The sequence below is a fragment of the Melozone crissalis genome, unplaced genomic scaffold (assembly GCF_028551555.1).
Source record: "Melozone crissalis strain CALT ecotype California unplaced genomic scaffold, PUWL_Pcris_2 ptg000057l_1, whole genome shotgun sequence".
Taxonomy (NCBI): Eukaryota; Metazoa; Chordata; class Aves; order Passeriformes; family Passerellidae; genus Melozone; species Melozone crissalis.
The window spans coordinates 11,512,098-11,530,504 of record NW_026535835.1 but is presented as its reverse complement, the minus strand read 5'-3'; the positions used below and the strand labels follow the sequence as shown (position 1 = coordinate 11,530,504).

At 52.0% G+C, this 18,407-nt stretch overlaps 1 protein-coding gene across 2 annotated transcripts in view; it reads left to right on the top strand.

The window, feature by feature from the left end:
• The first annotated feature begins 222 nt into the window (after positions 1 to 222).
• The window catches only part of NF1 (neurofibromin 1), a 78,096-nt gene continuing 59,911 nt past the window's right edge, over positions 223 to 18,407 (top strand). For both annotated transcript variants that reach the window (XM_054287470.1, XM_054287471.1), the window contains exons 1-4: positions 223 to 315; positions 6,576 to 6,719; positions 8,160 to 8,243; positions 10,808 to 10,998. In XM_054287470.1, coding sequence (XP_054143445.1) covers positions 256 to 315; positions 6,576 to 6,719; positions 8,160 to 8,243; positions 10,808 to 10,998 — 479 coding nt within the window. In that variant the 5' untranslated portion in view covers positions 223 to 255. The remainder of the gene's footprint in view (positions 316 to 6,575; positions 6,720 to 8,159; positions 8,244 to 10,807; positions 10,999 to 18,407) is intronic.

Genomic DNA, 18,407 nt, shown 5'->3' with positions numbered 1-18,407 from the left:
CCCCGCTCCCGCCCAGCCCCTCCCCTGCGCAGGCGCTGCGCAGGCGCAGGAGCGCGCGAGCGCGGGCGGGGGCGGCGCGCAGGCGCAGTGCGGGGCTCGGTGTGCCCCTGGTGCGGCGGGCGCGGCGGCGGGGGCGGCGCGCGCTCCCGCTTCCGGTGAGGTGTCATGGCGGGCCCCGCGCGCTGAGGGCCCGCGACACCGGCACCGCCCGCGCGCACCCGCCGCTCCCCGGGCGGGCGGCGGCGGCGGCGGGACATGGCGGCGCACAAGCCCGTGGAGTGGGTGCAGGCCGTGGTGAACCGCTTCGACGAGCAGGTAGCGGGGGCGGCGGCGCGTCCCCCTCCCCGGGCCGCGGGGAGGGCCGGGGGCGCGCGGCGGGGGAGCGGCCCCGCTCCCCGGGATGGGGCGGCCGTGGCAGCGCCGCTCCTGCCGCCCCCCTCCCGTGCCGGGGCCGAGGCCCGGGGCCCCGGCGCCCTTTGTGCCGGGCGGACCCGGGGCGGGGCCGCGCTGCCCTCGCAGCCCCTCACAGCCCGGCGCTCCCGCCGCTCGGGGTCCCGCCGCTGCCGGGCCAGCCGCTCCAGGTGCGGCGCATCCGTCCTTGTGCCGGCAGCGGCCGTGAGGAGGGGCCTGGCTCCCCTCGCCGCTGCTCCCCCGCCTCTCCCGGAGTGTCCCTGCTCTCCGTGGACAGTGCTGTGAAATTCGCGTCCTTGCTTTGCATCATCCGCCTCTCCCGAGGGGAGCCGGCCTCAGAGCGGGGTTAGGAGCGCTGGAGGCGCTGCCCGTGCCCCCGGTGCAGGGCCATGTCGGTGTGCAGCCCCAGCCCCTGAGGCGTCACGAGGGGGTTCCGGCCCCTGGTTTCCATTGCAGGGATGGATATTTACATCTCCTTGCAAAAGTCAGCGCTAGTAGTTCCGAGAAGGATTTTCTGAATGGATGGAAGAGGGATTTGTTGGCCTTAGACTTTACATTTCTCTGATCCACCAGCAGGAACTGCTTACCGGGATTAGGTGGGTGACTCCCCGTGGGGCTAAGCTCGGAGCTTACACTCCTTCCCTGCTCCCAAGGTGCTTTCCTGGCTGAGGTAGCTCCCCTGAGGCACAGTGATCAGTTCCTGTGGTGTTTGTCTCATTTTGCCACACTGCGAGTGCAGCCCTTGTGTCCCAGGAGTCCCAGCTCTGTGAGACCCTGCTTGCTGTAAATCCATCAAAAACGTGGAGCTGTTCCTCCAGACTGAGCCTTGTTCTGTGCTGCATCTGTCCCTCAGTGCTGCTGGGCTTTAGCACCCTGCAGAAAGATGTGGCCTGGTGCAAGAAAAACAAGCTGTTTCTTTTCACATTTATATGAAGTTTATTTTGAAGAGGAAAATATCAAACTTTATCTTTTGACATTATAATGAGGCAAATTTTTGCAATATATTATAGACACATTTGCATAGTTACCTTATTCTCCTCCTTGAGTCATAGATCATTTTTTCCATAAGCTTAGAAAACATAGGATTCATTATGTTCTCAATAATGCAAGAAAATATTTCTTGATGTACTGGTGTTTAAAAGAGCTGGGCTTTCTCCTCTTCTTTGTTGTGTATATTGTGGAATTTGGCTTGCCAGCACCTATTAGGAGTTACAAACTTAGAACAGAATTATTTTTCTGTACGTTTTGTGGCATGGTTATGGATAATGTAGGGGAGGAGTCCTCTCTGGGTAGTAAGAAAGCTGAGATGCTGAAGTAGTGGAGTTAGAGTGATAATATGCATCAAGTGCATCGTTGTCAGTCACAGTTGTGATGTCTTATCAAAATACACTGAATATATGCAGATTATTTCAGTGGTTCATGCAGCTGTGAGGGTTTGCATCCTGTGTGTGCCTGAATGCAGGACCTGTGGGTTCAGCACCAGGAGCAGCTTGGCATGCCGGAGTGGGTTTGAGTGAGGAGGGGGAGAGGGGCAGCTCAGCTCCGTTGTGTTTTGGTTTTCCTGCCCAGGAGAAGACAAACTTTTCCAGGGTTTCTTCCTTCCTTTGCAAAGAAGGAAAGTGTAACCATCTTTCCTCCCAATTTACAGATGTAGACAGGCTTTTCATTCATTTGCTGAGTGCTTGAATTCATTTTAGGAAAGATGAAGCAGCGAGCTGAGAGGATGCTAATCGGTATTGAAAACAAGGGAAATCAGGGCAAACCAGTCTGCTCTGGTCTGCTCTTGTTTATTGTTAAAAATGCTGCTTTAACCAAAATGTGCTTTTGTGTGTACAATTCTGTGGGCCTGCAGTGACTGGCAGGCAGAGTTTTGTGAATTAACCAGTGCCTGCTCACAGAAAAAATCCTGGAGCTCCTGCCAGTCCTGCCCTGTGCTCCACTGAGCCCTCACCTGCAGCAGGTGAGACCTGTGGGACCAGACCATGCTGACAGAGAGCGTGGGGACACCTCTCAGCAGGGCCTGCCCTTAGTACTAGTACTAGTTACTAGTACTAGTTACTGCATTTTTCAAAACTTGGGGTGAACAGGATAAAATTAGACTGCAATAGCACAAAGAGCCTGGAAATTCATGGAATTCCCTGTGATTTCAGACATAGTCAGAGCTTTGGAAAATAAAATTCTCTCTGTTTTTCCTATGGAAATACTCACTTCCAGTTTTATGTTTTGTGTTTTCCTAGTGCTTGAAGTGTGTTACAATGTGAAATCACAGGAGGGCTGGCCCTGCACTGAGTAGTTGTGAGCACAGTTGGAGGAGTCTGACTGCCCAAACCATTTATACCTAGATTGGTTTAAAACTATCAGATGTAATAAAAACTATTAATCCTTTATAAACTGTGGCCATGTAAGTGGTTATTGTGGTGGGGTGCCCATCCCTGGAAGTGTTCAAGGAATGACTGGATGTGGCACTCAGTGCTCTGGGCTGTGACAAGGTGGGGATCAGTCACAAGGTTGGACTCAGCTATCTCAGAGGTCTCTTCCACCATTAATCATCTGTGGTTCTGTGATTCTGATATGCTTTAAAGAAAGAAGACTTCTGTTATGTGGGTTTTGGTTTAGGCTTCCCATTTGCAGTTCATGAGGTGTGATGGCTGTCAGTTAAGTGCATAAAAACTGGAAGTCAGTAGTAATGTTCCATTTTCCCTTTAATTAAAAAGTATTGAATTAAAGCAAATATTCCCTCTTCCCGTTGATTTTTCTCCACAGTGTTTGAAATCTGTGCAGAATCAGAGACCTGCAAAGGCAGTGGTTGCAGGTACCAGCTGTGGTTTTCCTCCTGCCTTGTTAGGACATCCCTGGTAGTAATGGGGTGTACTGTGAGGTGTGTGCTGTGCTGTGCTGGCTGTGCCCCCAGGGCTGTCCCCGTGCTGGGAGGTGAGGCTGGGCTGGCTCAGCTGCTGTGTGTGGGGCAGAATGGCCCAGGGGCTGGGGCTGAGCCAGGCTGGAGCCCTGCCTGCAGCACAAGGTGTGCTGTTCCATCTTCCTGGAGCAGAACCTGCCGTGGCTCTGGTGTGTGCAGGGGATCTGCCCTGAGGTGCTGCTCTGCACAGGCTGGGGCCCAGGGACGGCAGGGAGATGCCCAGTGCCACAGGTGTGCCCTGGCTGCATGGGAGATGCCCAGCGCCACAGGTGTGCCCTGGCTGCATGGGAGATGCCCGGTGCCACAGGTGTGCCCTGGCTGCATGGGAGATGCCCAGCGCCACAGGTGTGCCCTGGCTGCATGGGAGATGCCCAGTGCCACAGGTGTGCCCTGGCTGCATGGGAGATGCCCAGCGCCACAGGTGTGCCCTGGCTGCATGGGGAGCTGCTCAAAGTGTCCAGGTGAGCCACGGCCCTTCCTCACCTGGCACAGTGTTTGTGTTGGCAGGATTGGTCACAGCACCGACTTCCAGTTCACTTTCTGACAATGCTTTATCTTTAGAGCATCCTATATAAAATCTTCTGAAAGTTTTGAAACTTGGGAAGGCTGGGCTGTGAGGCTCTTTTCAGGGATAGTGCCTCTTTAGCAGGTGTGTGTTCATAGAGGGGAGGAAGGTGCCTGTGGATTTACAGGGATTTGTGTCTGGTTCTGACAGTGCTGATGCTGAGGAGGGGTGCTGCTGTGGGGATTTTCTGTCACCAGTACGTGTGTGTGTTATGTTCTGCTGAAAAGTTCCAAGAGATTGTTTGGAAGGGTGAACTGAGGTGGATTTTGGGTCTGTTAAGGATAGCAGTGGGGATTTTTTCCTAGATATTGTGTGTTTCTCCAGACTATTAAGTACCAACTAACTAGAGTTGATTTAACTTTGTGTTCATTAATTACAAGTGATAAAGCAAAATCCATGGCTCAGTGTAGTTTTTCTCAACAGCCTGAGTGCACAACTGACAGACACTCAGGCCTGTCAGTGATCGTGGTTCCAAACCAATGTCCATCTTCATATAACAAAAGATTGGACCTTCTTGCATTAGACTAGAGAATCAAAAGTCAATGAAAGTAAAATTTCAGCTTTCTCCCACTCCCAGTGTTTAGATTAATGGATATTTGTAGAGAAATAAAATAGATTCTCTCTAGTTGCTCAGCACTGTCGCTGCATTCTGTGAGGGGAAATAAAATGTTCCAGCATGTCAGAGTGCACAAAGAAAAGAGCTGAGAAATAAAAACCCCCAAAATAACTGTGCTAATATTTCCTTTTTGTATAGTTTCCTTTTTTAAATGATAGTATAAAAAGCAGTTTTACTTCTAGGTGACCTTGTTGTAGTGGCTGTTGTGGCAGGAAGCTCCAGAAGCGTGTAATGTGATGTTTCTCTGGCATGGGAGCACACAGAACTAGATCTATGACACAGCTTCTTTGAGAAGCTCTTCTCAAGAGTTTTAGCACTCAGTGGTATTGAGCTTTGCTGCTACTGTCAGCACAGAGACTTGAAAATTCAAATATAAAGTACTAGCAATAGTGAAATTTTAAATTAAATGTATCTATCATCCTCCAATGACTTCCAGAAATGTATTGTAGAAATAACATCTGACAGTGAAAACAAAGCTTGAGTCATAAATGCTGTTTATTGTGCTTTTCCAGGGGTAAGGGAGCACCCTGGAGCGCCTCACGCTGCTGTGAAGCCCTGCAGCCCGAGCTGCCAGGAGTCACAGGTTCATTGACAGTCAGCCATTCTCTTGGGAAAGACCCAGCCCGTGTCCATAGGGACCCTAGTCCATGGTACCGAGGAACTGAGCTTGAAGCCACCCCAAAGCTCAGCTCATACAGAGAGGAGTCACCCGTGGCATCAGGGCAGGACAGTGTGTCAGTGCCCGTTTCCCACCAGGGGAGGCTGGCTCAGGCACGCTGCATTCACAGCTGCTGGACAAAGGTGCTCCAGGCTGGGGCTCTTCAGTGCCATTCATCTTGCGCTTTCATTCTGGGCAGCAGAAGGTGGTGCCAGGTGGCTGCAGGGGGCAGTGGGGAGGGTGCCCTTCCAGAGCCCCCGGCCTGGCAGGGGCCTCCCAAGGCACTTTGCAGCTGTAAAGCTGATTGTGATTCCTTGGAATCCTTCTTTTACCTACTCTTAAATTCTCTCTCTCTCCGATAATCTTTTCTAACGCACAAATATTACACATGGCCTTTCCGTTGAGCTATTGCTGTCTTTCAGAATATACCTTTGTTCACAATTCTGGTCAAAATTGGTTAAAACTTTTAGTGGCAATTCAAGCTCCTATGGATAGGGAATTCCAAGGTCACACTTTCAAATACAAATGGCATAAATGTTCCTATATTAGTTTGCTTTTAAAAAATATAAATCCTGAGTAAAGGGATTGTTTTTGAAGAGTGGTGGATGGGAGCAGGCAGGGGGAGTGGGTGTGTGCCTGGGAAGTGACTTGTTTGTGACCCCTGAAGAATTTGGGTGCAGAGGAAACAAAGTACCCAGTGTTCACACGGCAGCAGGAACATCTCAGGCCGTGCAGTGGCTCTGAATCTTCTCTTTCTGGGCAAAGATGGATTTCAGGTCTAGTTCTTACCACTGGCTGTTGGGCAGGGACAGGTAACGTGTGGCTCACAGGTGCTCCAAGCGTGTTTGAGGCTGAGGTTCAGCACTGGGGGTGTTTGTGGGGGACCCCAAAGGTACCGTGTCCATGGGGGCTGCAGGGCCAGCGCTGGCTCCTCCTTGGCCAGTCCTGCCCTGGGACAGAGCAGGGGACACGCATGGAGCAGCTGCTGCCTTCCAGCTCACCTGCTCTGGGACCTTCTGGGCTTTCCCTCCCCTCAGGTCCCAAGATGCATTTTCTTCTTGGAAGGTTTTTGGTCTTTATTAAGCCCATTTTTAAAATAAAGACTCTTTTCCTATAATTCTGTCTTATATTTTTCTGCTCCTTTTGATTGCTTTGACATCCAGGTTGTAGAAAATTTATCACAAAATATTCTCAGTTTCAGTTGAGAAAAAGGAACAGGTGAGCTTAAGTGTTTTGTTTTATAGATAACAAATGGAAAGATGAATGTAGAGAAGATGAAATGATGTGTTCGCTGTTATCTCTTGTTGAATGTTTTTCAAGGTGGTTTCTGGTGTGTCTCAAGTTTTTAACTCATCTTTAAAGCTGTCAATTTCAGTGTGGAAAAGCTTATAGCAGTTCTCTCTTGCAGCTTCCAATCAAGGCTTGCCAGCAGAATACCCACACCAAAGTCAGCACGGAGCACAACAAGGAATGTCTCATCAACATTTCCAAGTACAAGTTTTCCCTGGTCATCAGTGGTCTCACCAATATATTAAAAAATGTTAATAACATGGTAAGTTTTCTAATTTTGAATTGTTTGGTGATTTTTTTTCCAAATAGTTGTTAGTTATTTCTACTGTAAAATCTGTAGAGAATTACTTGAAATTTAGTCAGATTGTTGCTTGCCTTTTACACATACTTATTTTCTGTTCTGAAGTTTACCAGCAGCATCCATCAGAGCATGTTCCACAGAAAGGCATTGGGATTTTGGGGCAGGGAAGGGATTTAAAACTTGAGCTATTTGAATTTTCCAGGCTGCTTAGGTGTTTCACTGTGTGTCTGTGTATATATAAAATAGATGTATTTTTTAACAACCAGATGAGTTGCAGTCAGAACCTCTGCCATGAGAAAAGTTTAGTTCATTGAGTTCTGAATCAATGTAATTTGGGATCATTTGGAATCTCCCCAGACAGGTAACAGAACTGGCCAGCCTCTGGCAGTACTTTCTTTATGATTTTAGAGACATTATTTGGAGTGAGCCCTTGGCTGTCAGTTGTACAGGGATGTGCATCTGCTGGAACTGCAGAGGACTGATAAAATGAGAAAATAGGTTGCCCTCCTGCTAGGGATTTTAGGCTGCTTAAAGCTACCTGTAATCCCTTTGGAGAGAGAATTTATTTTAATTAAACTCTACAGGCATGAGGGAACATGTTGATGTGCAAGGTGATTGGCTGATAAATGAGAAAACAGTACAGTTTAAAGAAGTTTCTCTATGTGATACACAGATTCTGAGAGGCAAGACCTAGCTGAAAGTGTCAATTAAAAGGTTTGCCCTGAGGAGCAAGTCTGAATGTTTGTCACATGTGGTGGTGTGAGCTTCTGTGGCAATCAGCAACAACTGGGGAGGGTTTCTGTGGCTGGAACAGACCAGGCCAAGAGACACTCAGTCATTACACTCAGAAAGAGTGTCAGCTGAAACCTGGGCTGGGGTGAGCCACCCCTGCCCTGGGGTAAGGTAAACTTCTCTGGGTGGCTCTGACAGGTGCTCTGTCTGTGGTTGTGGTTGAGTCTTTCCCGCTGTATTTTGCTGTTTCAATGCTGCTGGAGGCAGTGCCTGTTCTTGGCACAGGGCTGGGTGCAGGCTGGAGCACCCCAGGGAACCCTGCCTGTGTCTGCAGGGGGGCATCCTGTACAGAGCTGCAAAGGAGTCAGCACTGATTGATGCCTAAATAGGTTCTGGAGGGTGACCCCACACTTGTGAGCAGCCAGTGGGCCTGGGGGAGGTGAGGGGCTGTTGGTTCCTTATTGCTTTTGGCATTGCAGACTGGACTAAGATATTTCTTTAGTGATAAGGTTTTACTTCTTATTTTAATTTGACTTTTGCTGCCTTTATGTCTAAACTCCAAACCAGAGCAGTAATGGAGCCATAATTTACTGTGCCACTTTGCTGCTTCCCTTTCATTACATCACAAGTCAAAGATCTGTGTCTCAGATGAATCCATTCTTCTTCTAGAGAATATTTGGAGAAACTGCTGAAAAGAATTTATATCTATCTCAGCTGATTATCTTGGATACACTGGAAAAATGTCTGGCAGGGGTGAGTAGGCTTGCTTAAGTAATTCTAACTTGGAATCCAATGGGTTGGGGAATACAGGTCAAATGCTTGTGTATCTGTTATTACTGGTACTAAAAACTCATCAGATTTAGAGCAAAATAGGATTAATGCAATTTAAAAACACTAAAACTTGCTATAAATGCAAGTAGTTGATGTAACTGATGCATTAACGATTTGGAGGGTGCTTTACATTGCCTAAAATAATGGTCCTTTTTCCCGTTAAAAGTAACAGAGGATTCAGTACAAGTTTTTCATTTTGTGCTACTTAGTTCTCTGTATACAGGGCTGAGTTTTTTTAAAATGTCTTAAAACTTTCATTTGTTAAAGTAATTTTCCATGTGCTTTTATATAGAGCAGAACCTTTGCTGCCACGACTCTAGAGATGATTTCTGCAGGTGTTTCCTAGATTACATTAGTTAACCATGTCCAAATCTCCACTGGGAGTGCAGGCCTGAGCTTTCCAGTCAGAGCTGCTGCGAGGCAGTTTGCTGGTCCCTTTGGGAGGAGAGTGCTGCTGCTTGTACAGCTTACTGTGCCGAGCTGCAATTGCAAAGCCAAACTTCACTGAGAGTGAGATTTGCAGTGGTTTATTCTTTTAACAAGAACAGATTTTATTTTTAAGCTGTATTCGATTTCCAGCTTTTACAGCTGAGGAAAGCACCCCTTTTTGGCACTTTTTGTCTTTGATGTGTTGAGTCAAAAGAACAGTTTGAGTCAAAGAACCAGAATTTTATCTTCAGAATTTGGTTATTTTTAAATATTTCTACTATGCATAATATTTGAAACAGTGGTTTTCCTTATAGATCATCATATTTAAATAGCCTAAAATTGTGCTGAATCTTTCTTGCTCTGTCACTTGAAATGAGAGCAGTTTGAGGCAGAATATGTTAAATCAGAGTGAGCCAAAGCTCTGTACAAAGCATGTTGTGTTCTGTGGTATCTTCAGATGGATTTCTTGCTCAATGTTTCATCAAGTTCTCATGGCAACAGGACGCAGGTCAACTAAGTGGGAGTCTCTGAAACTTCCCAATTCCCTATGGAAAACTCATTGGTAGAATTTTAGAAAGCTTTAGTGCTGACCCTTCTGTTAAAACTTGCTCTTAGTAGAGCAAAGTTTCACTTTGAATTCTTCTGTAAATAGTTTCCTTATGTCTCACACTGTGCAAACTGGCAAAAATTAGATTTTTCTTTTGCAGGGAAATTAAGCCATTTTTGACTCATATAGAGCAATTCCCAGAAGGAACGAGGGAGAAGCACCTCGTTTTGGTTCATTTTTAATATAAAATACTCACAGTCAAAATATGGCCAGCAAGCACCTACCCCAAGGGAAGTGAGGGTGGGCTTTGCTCTTTAGCCCTCAGGGGGAGCCGAGGCAGGCAGTGTTGTCCTGATCCTCACCCAGAGCAGCAGGGCACGTTCATCAGGGCAAAGCGTGTATTGCTGTAGAACCTGGTTTGATGTTTGCCTGGGGCCCAGTGGGAACCATCAGCCTGGTGCTCAGTGGGATCCATCAGCCTGGGGCCCAGTGGGATCCATCAGGCTGGGGCTCACTGGGATCCATCAGCCTGGGGCTCAGTGGGATCCATCAGCCTGGTGCTCAGTGGGATCCATCAGCCTGGGGCCCAGTGGGATCCATCAGGCTGGGGCTCACTGGGATCCATCAGGCTGGGGCTCAGTGGGATCCATCAGCGTGGGGCTCACTGGGATCCATCAGCCTGGTGCTGCTCACTGGGATCCATCAGCCTGGTGCTCAGTGGGATCCATCAGCCTGGGGCTCAGTGGGATCCATCAGCCTGGGGCTCAGTGGGATCCATCAGCCTGGTGCTCACTGGGATCCATCAGCCTGGTGCTCACTGGGATCCATCAGCCTGGTGCTCAGTGGGATCCATCAGCGTGGGGCTCACTGGGATCCATCAGCCTGGTGCTCAGTGGGATCCATCAGCCTGGGGCTCACTGGGATCCATCAGGCTGGGGCCCAGTGGGATCCATCAGCGTGGGGCTCACTGGGATCCATCAGCCTGGTGCTCAGTGGGATCCATCAGCCTGGGGCTCACTGGGATCCATCAGGCTGGGGCCCAGTGGGATCCATCAGGCTGGGGCTCACTGGGATCCATCAGGCTGGGGCCCAGTGGGATCCATCAGGCTGGGGCTCAGTGGGATCCATCAGCCTGGGGCCCAGTGGGATCCATCAGCCTGGGGCTCACTGGGATCCATCAGCCTGGGGCCCAGTGGGATCCATCAGGCTGGGGCTCACTGGGATCCATCAGCCTGGGGCTCACTGGGATCCATCAGCCTGGGGCCCAGTGGGATCCATCAGCCTGGGGCCCAGTGGGATCCATCAGCATGGGGCTCACTGGGATGCATCAGGCTGGGGCTCAGTGGGATCCATCAGCCTGGGGCCCAGTGGGATCCATCAGCCTGGTGTCCTAGGCTGGAGCTGTGGGGTGGTTTGGCCGTGCTGGGGCAGGAGCCTCTCTGTGCAGGTCGGGAGGTGGATCCAGGCTTTGCCTCCCGAGCAGAGCTCAGGGGACGCTGTCTGCCCACAGCAACCGAAGGACACCATGCGCCTGGACGAGACCATGCTGGTGAAGCAGCTGCTGCCTGAGATCTGCCACTTCATCCACACCTACCGCGAGGGCAACCAGCATGCGGCCGAGCTGCGCAGCTCCGCCTCGGGCGTGCTCTTCTCGCTCAGCTGCAACAACTTCAACGCCGTCTTCAGCCGCATCTCCACCAGGTACGGACTGCTGGCATCTGCACTGCTGTGTGCAGCCAGCCCCCTGGGGCGGGACAGCATCTGCACTGCTGTGTGCAGCTCTAGGGAGGGACAGCATCTGCACTGCTGTGTGCAGCCAGCCCCCTGTGGAGGGACAGCATCTGCACTGCTGTGTGCAGCCAGCCCCCTGTGGAAGGACAGCATCTGCACTGTGCCTGCAGCCAGCCCCCTGTGGAGGGACAGCATCTGCACTGCTGTGTGCAGCCAGCCCCCTGGGGCGGGACAGCATCTGCACTGTGCCTGCAGCTCTAGGGAGGGACAGCATCTGCACTGTGCCTGCAGCCAGCCCTCTGGGGCAGGACAGCATCTGCACTGTGCCTGCAGCCTCTGTCTGCCATCAGCTGTTCAGAGGATCCAACGCTTTAAATACTCTTTGCGCGAGGGCGTAAACGGCCCTAAGTCCGACTAGCTGAAGGGGTAAGGCAGGCATCGGAAGCCAGCCCCCCTTGGCGTCCTGGCCTCGGGCTGGGCTGGATTGCGGACTTGGATTCGCGCTGGACGAAACGAGAGAGGAGGCGACCACTTGCTGGGGGTAAAACGTCAGTTTATTGAAGAGCCCACATGCAGCACAGGGCAAACCAACAGGTGGAAAAACCCACAGCAAAATGGCCCCGAACACGGGGGGGGGAGACAGAGTTTTACAGGGAAGGGGTGGAGACGGGAGGGGAAGCCCAGCTAACCAATAGGGGAACATGTAGGGAGGTACATAAGAAAACTGACACAAGAACTTATCCAATAAACGTAGAACAAAGGAGGGGCCCCGGAACACCAGCCAACCACAACCCCCAGAGAGAAGAATGTTCTAGAAAGCAGGGAGGAGTGGGGGGTGATTGACTGGGCCCAGGGAGGAGCAGTTATGTAACTTGGGAGATTGACAATTAACAGGGGCAGGGGTAACCATAGTAACATAACTGCCAAAGGCTCTGTGGCGGGAAAACTGGAGGGGGAAGAACCATTTTACAAAGAACAGGGGGGAACAGTACATAAAATGGGTGAACAAAACAAGAAATTTAAAAACACACTAGAACATCTCCCCGTTTCTTAACAAATAAAATTAAATGAACGGAAAAATCTATAATGAACTTAAAACGCAGGGACCCGCGGCTGGTCTTGCCAAGTGCTTTGCAAAGTCCATCGGCCCATGGATGGTGGACAGGTGAAGTGGTGGGCCCCTCTCTATCAGCGGCTCTCACTGCCTCCGAAGAGAGGTTACAGATGCGGGATCGCTTTTTTCCATGGGACCGAGGTGTTACGCGCTCGCACCCGGCACTGTCATTTTCTCAGGACCAGCTCGCGGATCAGGGGAGCAAAATTCAAAAGTAAATTGGGGAGATGTACTAAAAGGCAAAAAGGTAACAGTTAGACATAACATACTCACAAAAATGGTTCTTCCCCGAACAACCAATTTAAATAAAACATATGAGGGGTAAGAGCTGGAGCAGGGGGTGAATGGGAGGAAACATGACATAGGAGGTCAAGGGGTGGAGGAGAAGCTGGAGGAGAGGGCTCTTCTGTAACTGGGGGGAGATCTAGAGAGAAAGACAAAGATTGATGGTGTGGTTTCCTCCGCCGACGCCAACAAGCTTGCCGGACCTGTGGTACTGCCTCCCTCTTGGTCCTCTGTTTTGGGATGAAGGGCCTAACCCATTTAGATGGAATCCACCTGGGGCCTGAGGGAGTGGACACGCAGGCATATCCCCTCCCCCAGGTTACCAGGTCAAAGGGGCCCTCCGTCCGCCAGGTCTCCGGATCTTTTACAAGAACCGGTGGCCTGGCTTTAGGCTGCAGCTGCTGGTAACTGGCGAAGTGCCGGACCACTGGAGGATTTTGGCTGTCAAAAGAGCAATTTAGAAAGTTAAGCGTGTACAATGCCCTTGACAGCCGGACGTGGGGGGTCTCCACCTTCATTGCCGGTTGTTGCCGGGATAAGATCTTCTTAAAGTTCTGGTGGGCCCTCTCCACCATGGCTTGGCCTGTTGGGGAATAGGGGATGCTGGTCTTATGGACTATTCCCCATTGCTGCAGGAAGCTCCGCAGCTCCTTGGAGGTATACGCAGGGCCATTATCTGTTTTTAGGGCCCTAGGGATGCCCAAGACAGCGAATGCCTGAAGCAGATGCTTCTGGACATCCGCTGCCATTTCGCCTGTGTGGGCAGAAGCATAGATAGCCCCAGAGAAGGTATCAACTGAGACATGGACGTAACACAATCGACCAAAAGATGGGATATGTGTCACGTCCATCTGCCACACTTCGCAGCTCGCCAAACCTCGGGGATTGGCCCCTGAGGCCACAGTAGGCATCTGATCTTGTTGGCATTGGGGACATGTGGCCACTATCGCCTTGGCCTGATCCTGTGTCAGATTGAACTGCCGGACCAGGCCAGGCGCATTCTGATGGAAAAGTTGGTGACTGATCTTAGCCTGGCCGAACACGTCTGGGAGAGGGGCCTGCGTAACAGCAGCCGCGGCCAGAGAGTCGGCACAACGGTTGCCTTCCGCAATAAACCCGGGCAGATCAGTATGTGATCTCACATGCATAACATAAAAAGGGTGCTCGCGGTGGGAGACTAGCTCGACGAGCCTGTTAAGCAACTCAAATAATCTTTTGTTGATGACGTCTTGAAGAACCGCAGACTCAGCTTGAGACACTACACCTGCGACATATGCAGAATCTGTAACCAAATTAAAAGGCCCAGGGAACCTCTGGAATGCCCTGACGACTGCGTCCAACTCAGCAACTTGTGGAGAGCCCTCCACAACAACAACATCAGTCTCCCACTGCTGAGTCTGAGGATCCTTCCAAGTCATTACTGACTTGTGGGATGCTCCAGACGCGTCTGTGAAAACTGTCAAGGCATCCAGCGGTTTCCTGCTCTGAACCTTTTTCAGCGATAATTTAAACTCCGAATTGAATAATTTGTGGGCCGGCCGATCTACTGCGATGCGCCCAGTGTAGCTATCTAGTGCAAACTGCAGGTAATTCATTAGTTTGCAGCAGTTCTTCAAAGATCTTTAATTTTATTTGGCCTGATTCTAATTTAATTGGGATATGTATGCATGCGAAATCACACCCCGCCAGCTCCCTGATCCTCGATCTTGCTTTGAGGATCAGTTCGGCTACCAACTCCTGTGGCCGTGTCATTCTTTTGGACCGACGGTGGCTGAGGAACACCCACTCTATAATTAAGAGGGGGTCACCCAGCCCCTGGTCCTTTACACTGGTGTCCCACTGGTGTATCATGCCATGGAGGCGTGGCAATTTTCCCAGTATAATAAATTTGAAGGGCAGGCCCGGATGGTAACGGTGGGCCTGCCTGGCCGAAATAACTTTCTGTATCTTCTCCAAAGCCACCTCTGCCTCTGGGGTGAGATCCCTAGGGGAACTCAGCCCCTCTCCCCCTTTCAACAAATTGAAAAGGGGGGCTAGGTCCTCAGTTGAAATGCCTAGCCAGGGTCTCACCCAATTTAAAGACCCACACAGCTGATGGACATCCGCTAGGGTCTGGACTTTTGTCCTAATAGCCAATTTCTGCGGAACAATGGTCCGCTTAGTGATTTCGAGGCCCAGGTATTTCCAAGGTGGCATCCGCTGAATTTTGTCCTGCTGGAGCTCGAACCCTGCAGCAACCAACGCATTGGTTGTCAGGTCAAGCGCATGGGCAAGCAGACTGTGGTCGGGTGCACACACGAGGATGTCGTCCATGTAATGGTGGATGATGACGGCATCCCCGAGGGCTGTACGTATGGGTGACAGCAGCGAAGCGACATACCATTGGCAGATCACAGGGCTGCTCTTAAGGCCTTGCGGAAGATGGACGGAACCGTGAACGCAAAGCGCGGGGCATCCTCTGGGTGCAGGGGAATCTGGAAGAAACAATATTTTATATCTATAACTGCCAAATTCCAGTTTTGGGGGAGCATTGCTGGGGAAGGCATCCCTGGCTGAAGAGGACCCATGTCCATTATTTGTTCGTTAATTTGGTGGAGGTCGGTCAGGAGCCGCCACTTGTCCTTATTAGGCTTCTTAATGACAAACACTGGGGAGTTCCAAGGTGACATTGTCTCCACCAGGTGGCCTTTCAGTAACTGCTCCTGAACAAGCTCATTGAGCGCCTTTAATTTTTGCTTGTTGAGTGGCCACTGCAAGACCTGTACTGGTTTATCAGACAGCCAATTCAGCTTCCAGGTCTGGCGCTCCTCAGTGGCCACTGCCCGAAAAACCTGGGGAGCCTTTGGGAGGTCAATTCTGGCTCCCCACTGGGCTAGTAGGTCCCTTCCCCAGAGAGGCTCGGTGTAATCTAAAACGAACAGGCGTATAGAGGCCAATTGCCCGTCGGGCCCCTTAATTTGCACAATGCTCTTAGATTGATTGGCCAATTGAAGGCCCCCAACACCTGAGATTGTGCCCGCAGCGCTTTGCAAGTCCCAGTGTGACGGCCACTCCCGAGAGGGAATGATCGTCACATCCGCACCTGTGTCCAAAAGACCCCTCACGATCTTTTTGTCCCCTCCCAACGAGAGCTGACAAGTCAGGCGGGGCTTCTCCCTCCCCACCAGCTGTGCCCAGGCCACTGTCGGAGGCGATGTCCTCTCCAGGCGATGTCCTCTCCACGGAGTTCTTCCAATGATCTTTATCTGGAACCGGAATAGCCTGGGCAATGATCTGTCCCTTAGGGAGGAAGAGTGGGGGTCGGACACAGTACAGCCCTACCGCGAAACGGTCCCGGTCGGTAGTTACTAGACCAGGGACGATGCGAATGTCTCGCAGTGTGTGCTTTGTGTCCCCGACGACTGTCCACCTGCAACGTCCAAGTTTCCTCCAGCGACTCGGGTGTTGCAGGTCGACAGACACCAGCTGGATGTCACTACTAGGGAGATAAAAGTCCCTAGTTAGCTGCAGCCTGTAGGGAGAAACAGAGGACATGGTGTTAAGCGCAGGTGTAGGCTGAATACCACAGGTATGTGTCAAGTCTGGTACTAAGTAAGACAAATCTGGCAGTGTGTACGGCAGCTCTCTCTCGTCTCCTCCCTCCCCGCTTGTTGTTAAGTGGCCTGCCGCATTTTTGTCTTCGCGCAGGGAGGGGCTGCGCTCCGGGCCTAGTTTTTGTGCCCTTACTCTCTTCCCTTTCCCGCTTCCTTCTATACTCTAAATAATCTAATCGCATTGGGGCATCCAATGCCCTGTCTTGCCACAGAGGTGGCAGGGGTGGGTGGCTGTTGATCTTCTGCCGGACCCGGGTGTTGGGGGCCCGGCAACGGGGGCAGCTTCTGTATCAAAGAAGTCCGGTTCGGGGTCCTCCGCAAAAGCCACTGAGGCTCTTTTAGGCCGCGATGGTAAGGATACCTGGCCTACCACGGCCTCTATCATGGCCTCCACCGTGGGCCGGGGACTTCCGAGGGAGCCTCCTGATGGCCTTCCGACACTTAGGTTGGCGTTGCTATACGCCATCCTCCAGAGCATCTTCTCCCTGTCGTCGTCCCCGGTCGCCTGCGCCTCCACGTATCTGTAGAGGCGCTCGATGAAAACCACATAAGGCTCTTGCGGCCCCTGCCGGACTTCATCGTCCTCCCATTGGGAGGTCACCACCTCTAGCTTATAAAAGGCCCGCTCTGCTGCCTTAGCGGTCTCTACAAGCTGAGGCGGGAACAATGCCTTTGCTTGAGCTACCCCTTCTGCCCACTGTCCCTCGCCCTAAAGATGTTCTTGGGAAATTGCAAAACCGTCCGCGTCATGAGACACTAAAGGATTCCCCCAAAGAATCGGGAAAACCTCCACTATCTCCCTCCTCCATTCCCCCACCCAGACCCTAAACTCCATGGGTCTTGTTAAACTGGAGAAGAGGGCCCTCAGGTCCGCCGGCACCAGATCTCCCTGTGCAAGGGCATTCCGGAGCATACCCCGGGAGTATTCAAACCCGCGGGAGTAGTCCTTCTGCGCCTTGCACAGTTTCTTAATCCGGGCCTGTGCTAAAGGCACCCACTGGGCCTGGGGGCTCCCCTCCCCGCTGAGGTGGTACGTAACCGGAGCGGCTTCCAATAAAGGCGCCTGCCCCGGCTTCCAGTCATCCATCCCCCCCCACCCCGAACACAAGGCGTGAGAACCGGAAGGGGGAGCGTGGGAACCGGAGTTGGAGGAGGTTGAGGCGGGGTCTGGCAGTGGGGCAGGGCGAGGGAGTGGGCGCGGCACACCGCCCCTCTCCGCCTCCTTGATGAAGCTCGGAGGCGGAGCAGAGGAGGAGTAAACAGGGGGCTGAACCGGGGGAGGAACCTGGGGAGGAGCCGACGGAGGATTGGAGGGCGGAGAAATGGAAGGAGCAGAGAGAAGAGATGGGGGAGGGACGACCGAAAAAGAGGTTGGGTCCAGGGGAAGGAAGGGGTTGGCATCAGGGAGGAAAGGGTTAGGAGGAGAGGAAAGAGCCCTGGCGGGAGCGGCCGCGTGGCCGCCGCCATCTCGGGCACCAAGGGACCCCTTTTGAGGGTCTTCGCAAAACCGAACAACTTTGGGGTTTGAAATGGGGGACTTGGGGACTGGGGTAGAGGGTAAGGGAGGAGAAGGAGCCTGGCCAGGGCTCCTCGAAGGCGGAGGCCGAGCCGGTCAAGGGGGAGCAGGGGCAGGATGGACCCCCTGCCTCTGGTCGGCCCTCAAAATTCCCCTCGAGGGCTCATGCCTACGGGACGAGGAAAAGGTTTGAGGGACAAGGGCAACCGAACGAGGAGAACGAGGGGACAAACCAGAAACCGCGAGACTTTTCTTAGGCTCCCCAGACGCCCGGAGTGTCGCATGAACTCTGCGCGCGCAATACGCCACGGTGGCTAGTTTTGTCTCCCCGGAATTTATGGCCTCTTCTAATTTTGCCACAACGGCTGCCCAAAACCGCGGCTCTTTTACGCGTTCCGGGGAGACCTCGGGAAACCTAGAAAATACCCACTTAACTAAACATTTTAACTCCTGCTCGCGGGCTTTTTGACCACCCCCAAGCAACAAACCCTTCACAACATAATAAACCTCCTTCTGGGATTTTCCCAAGCCGGCACCCATTGCGCCTTTCTAGAGCAGAAACTGCTACCGCTAGAAAGGGGGAAAATCCTCTGATGACGCAACCGCACGCCCGGGAAACAACGAGAACTTAAACAATGAGCCGCCTGCCGCCGGCCCCTGACCCCCCCACTGCCCCAAAGTCTGGGTAAACAGCCGGAGGGAAAAAGAGATTGGGTGATGGGTCCGGCCCCACGTCTGGGGAAATCCGGCACCCAAAGGGAAGAGAAAACAAAAACGGCACGGGGGCGAGGAAAAACCTCAAAGAGAGAAGGCGGGGGGTAGGTCCCCAACGCAGGGCATATACCCCTAGGGAAAGTTAAAAAGGCAGAGG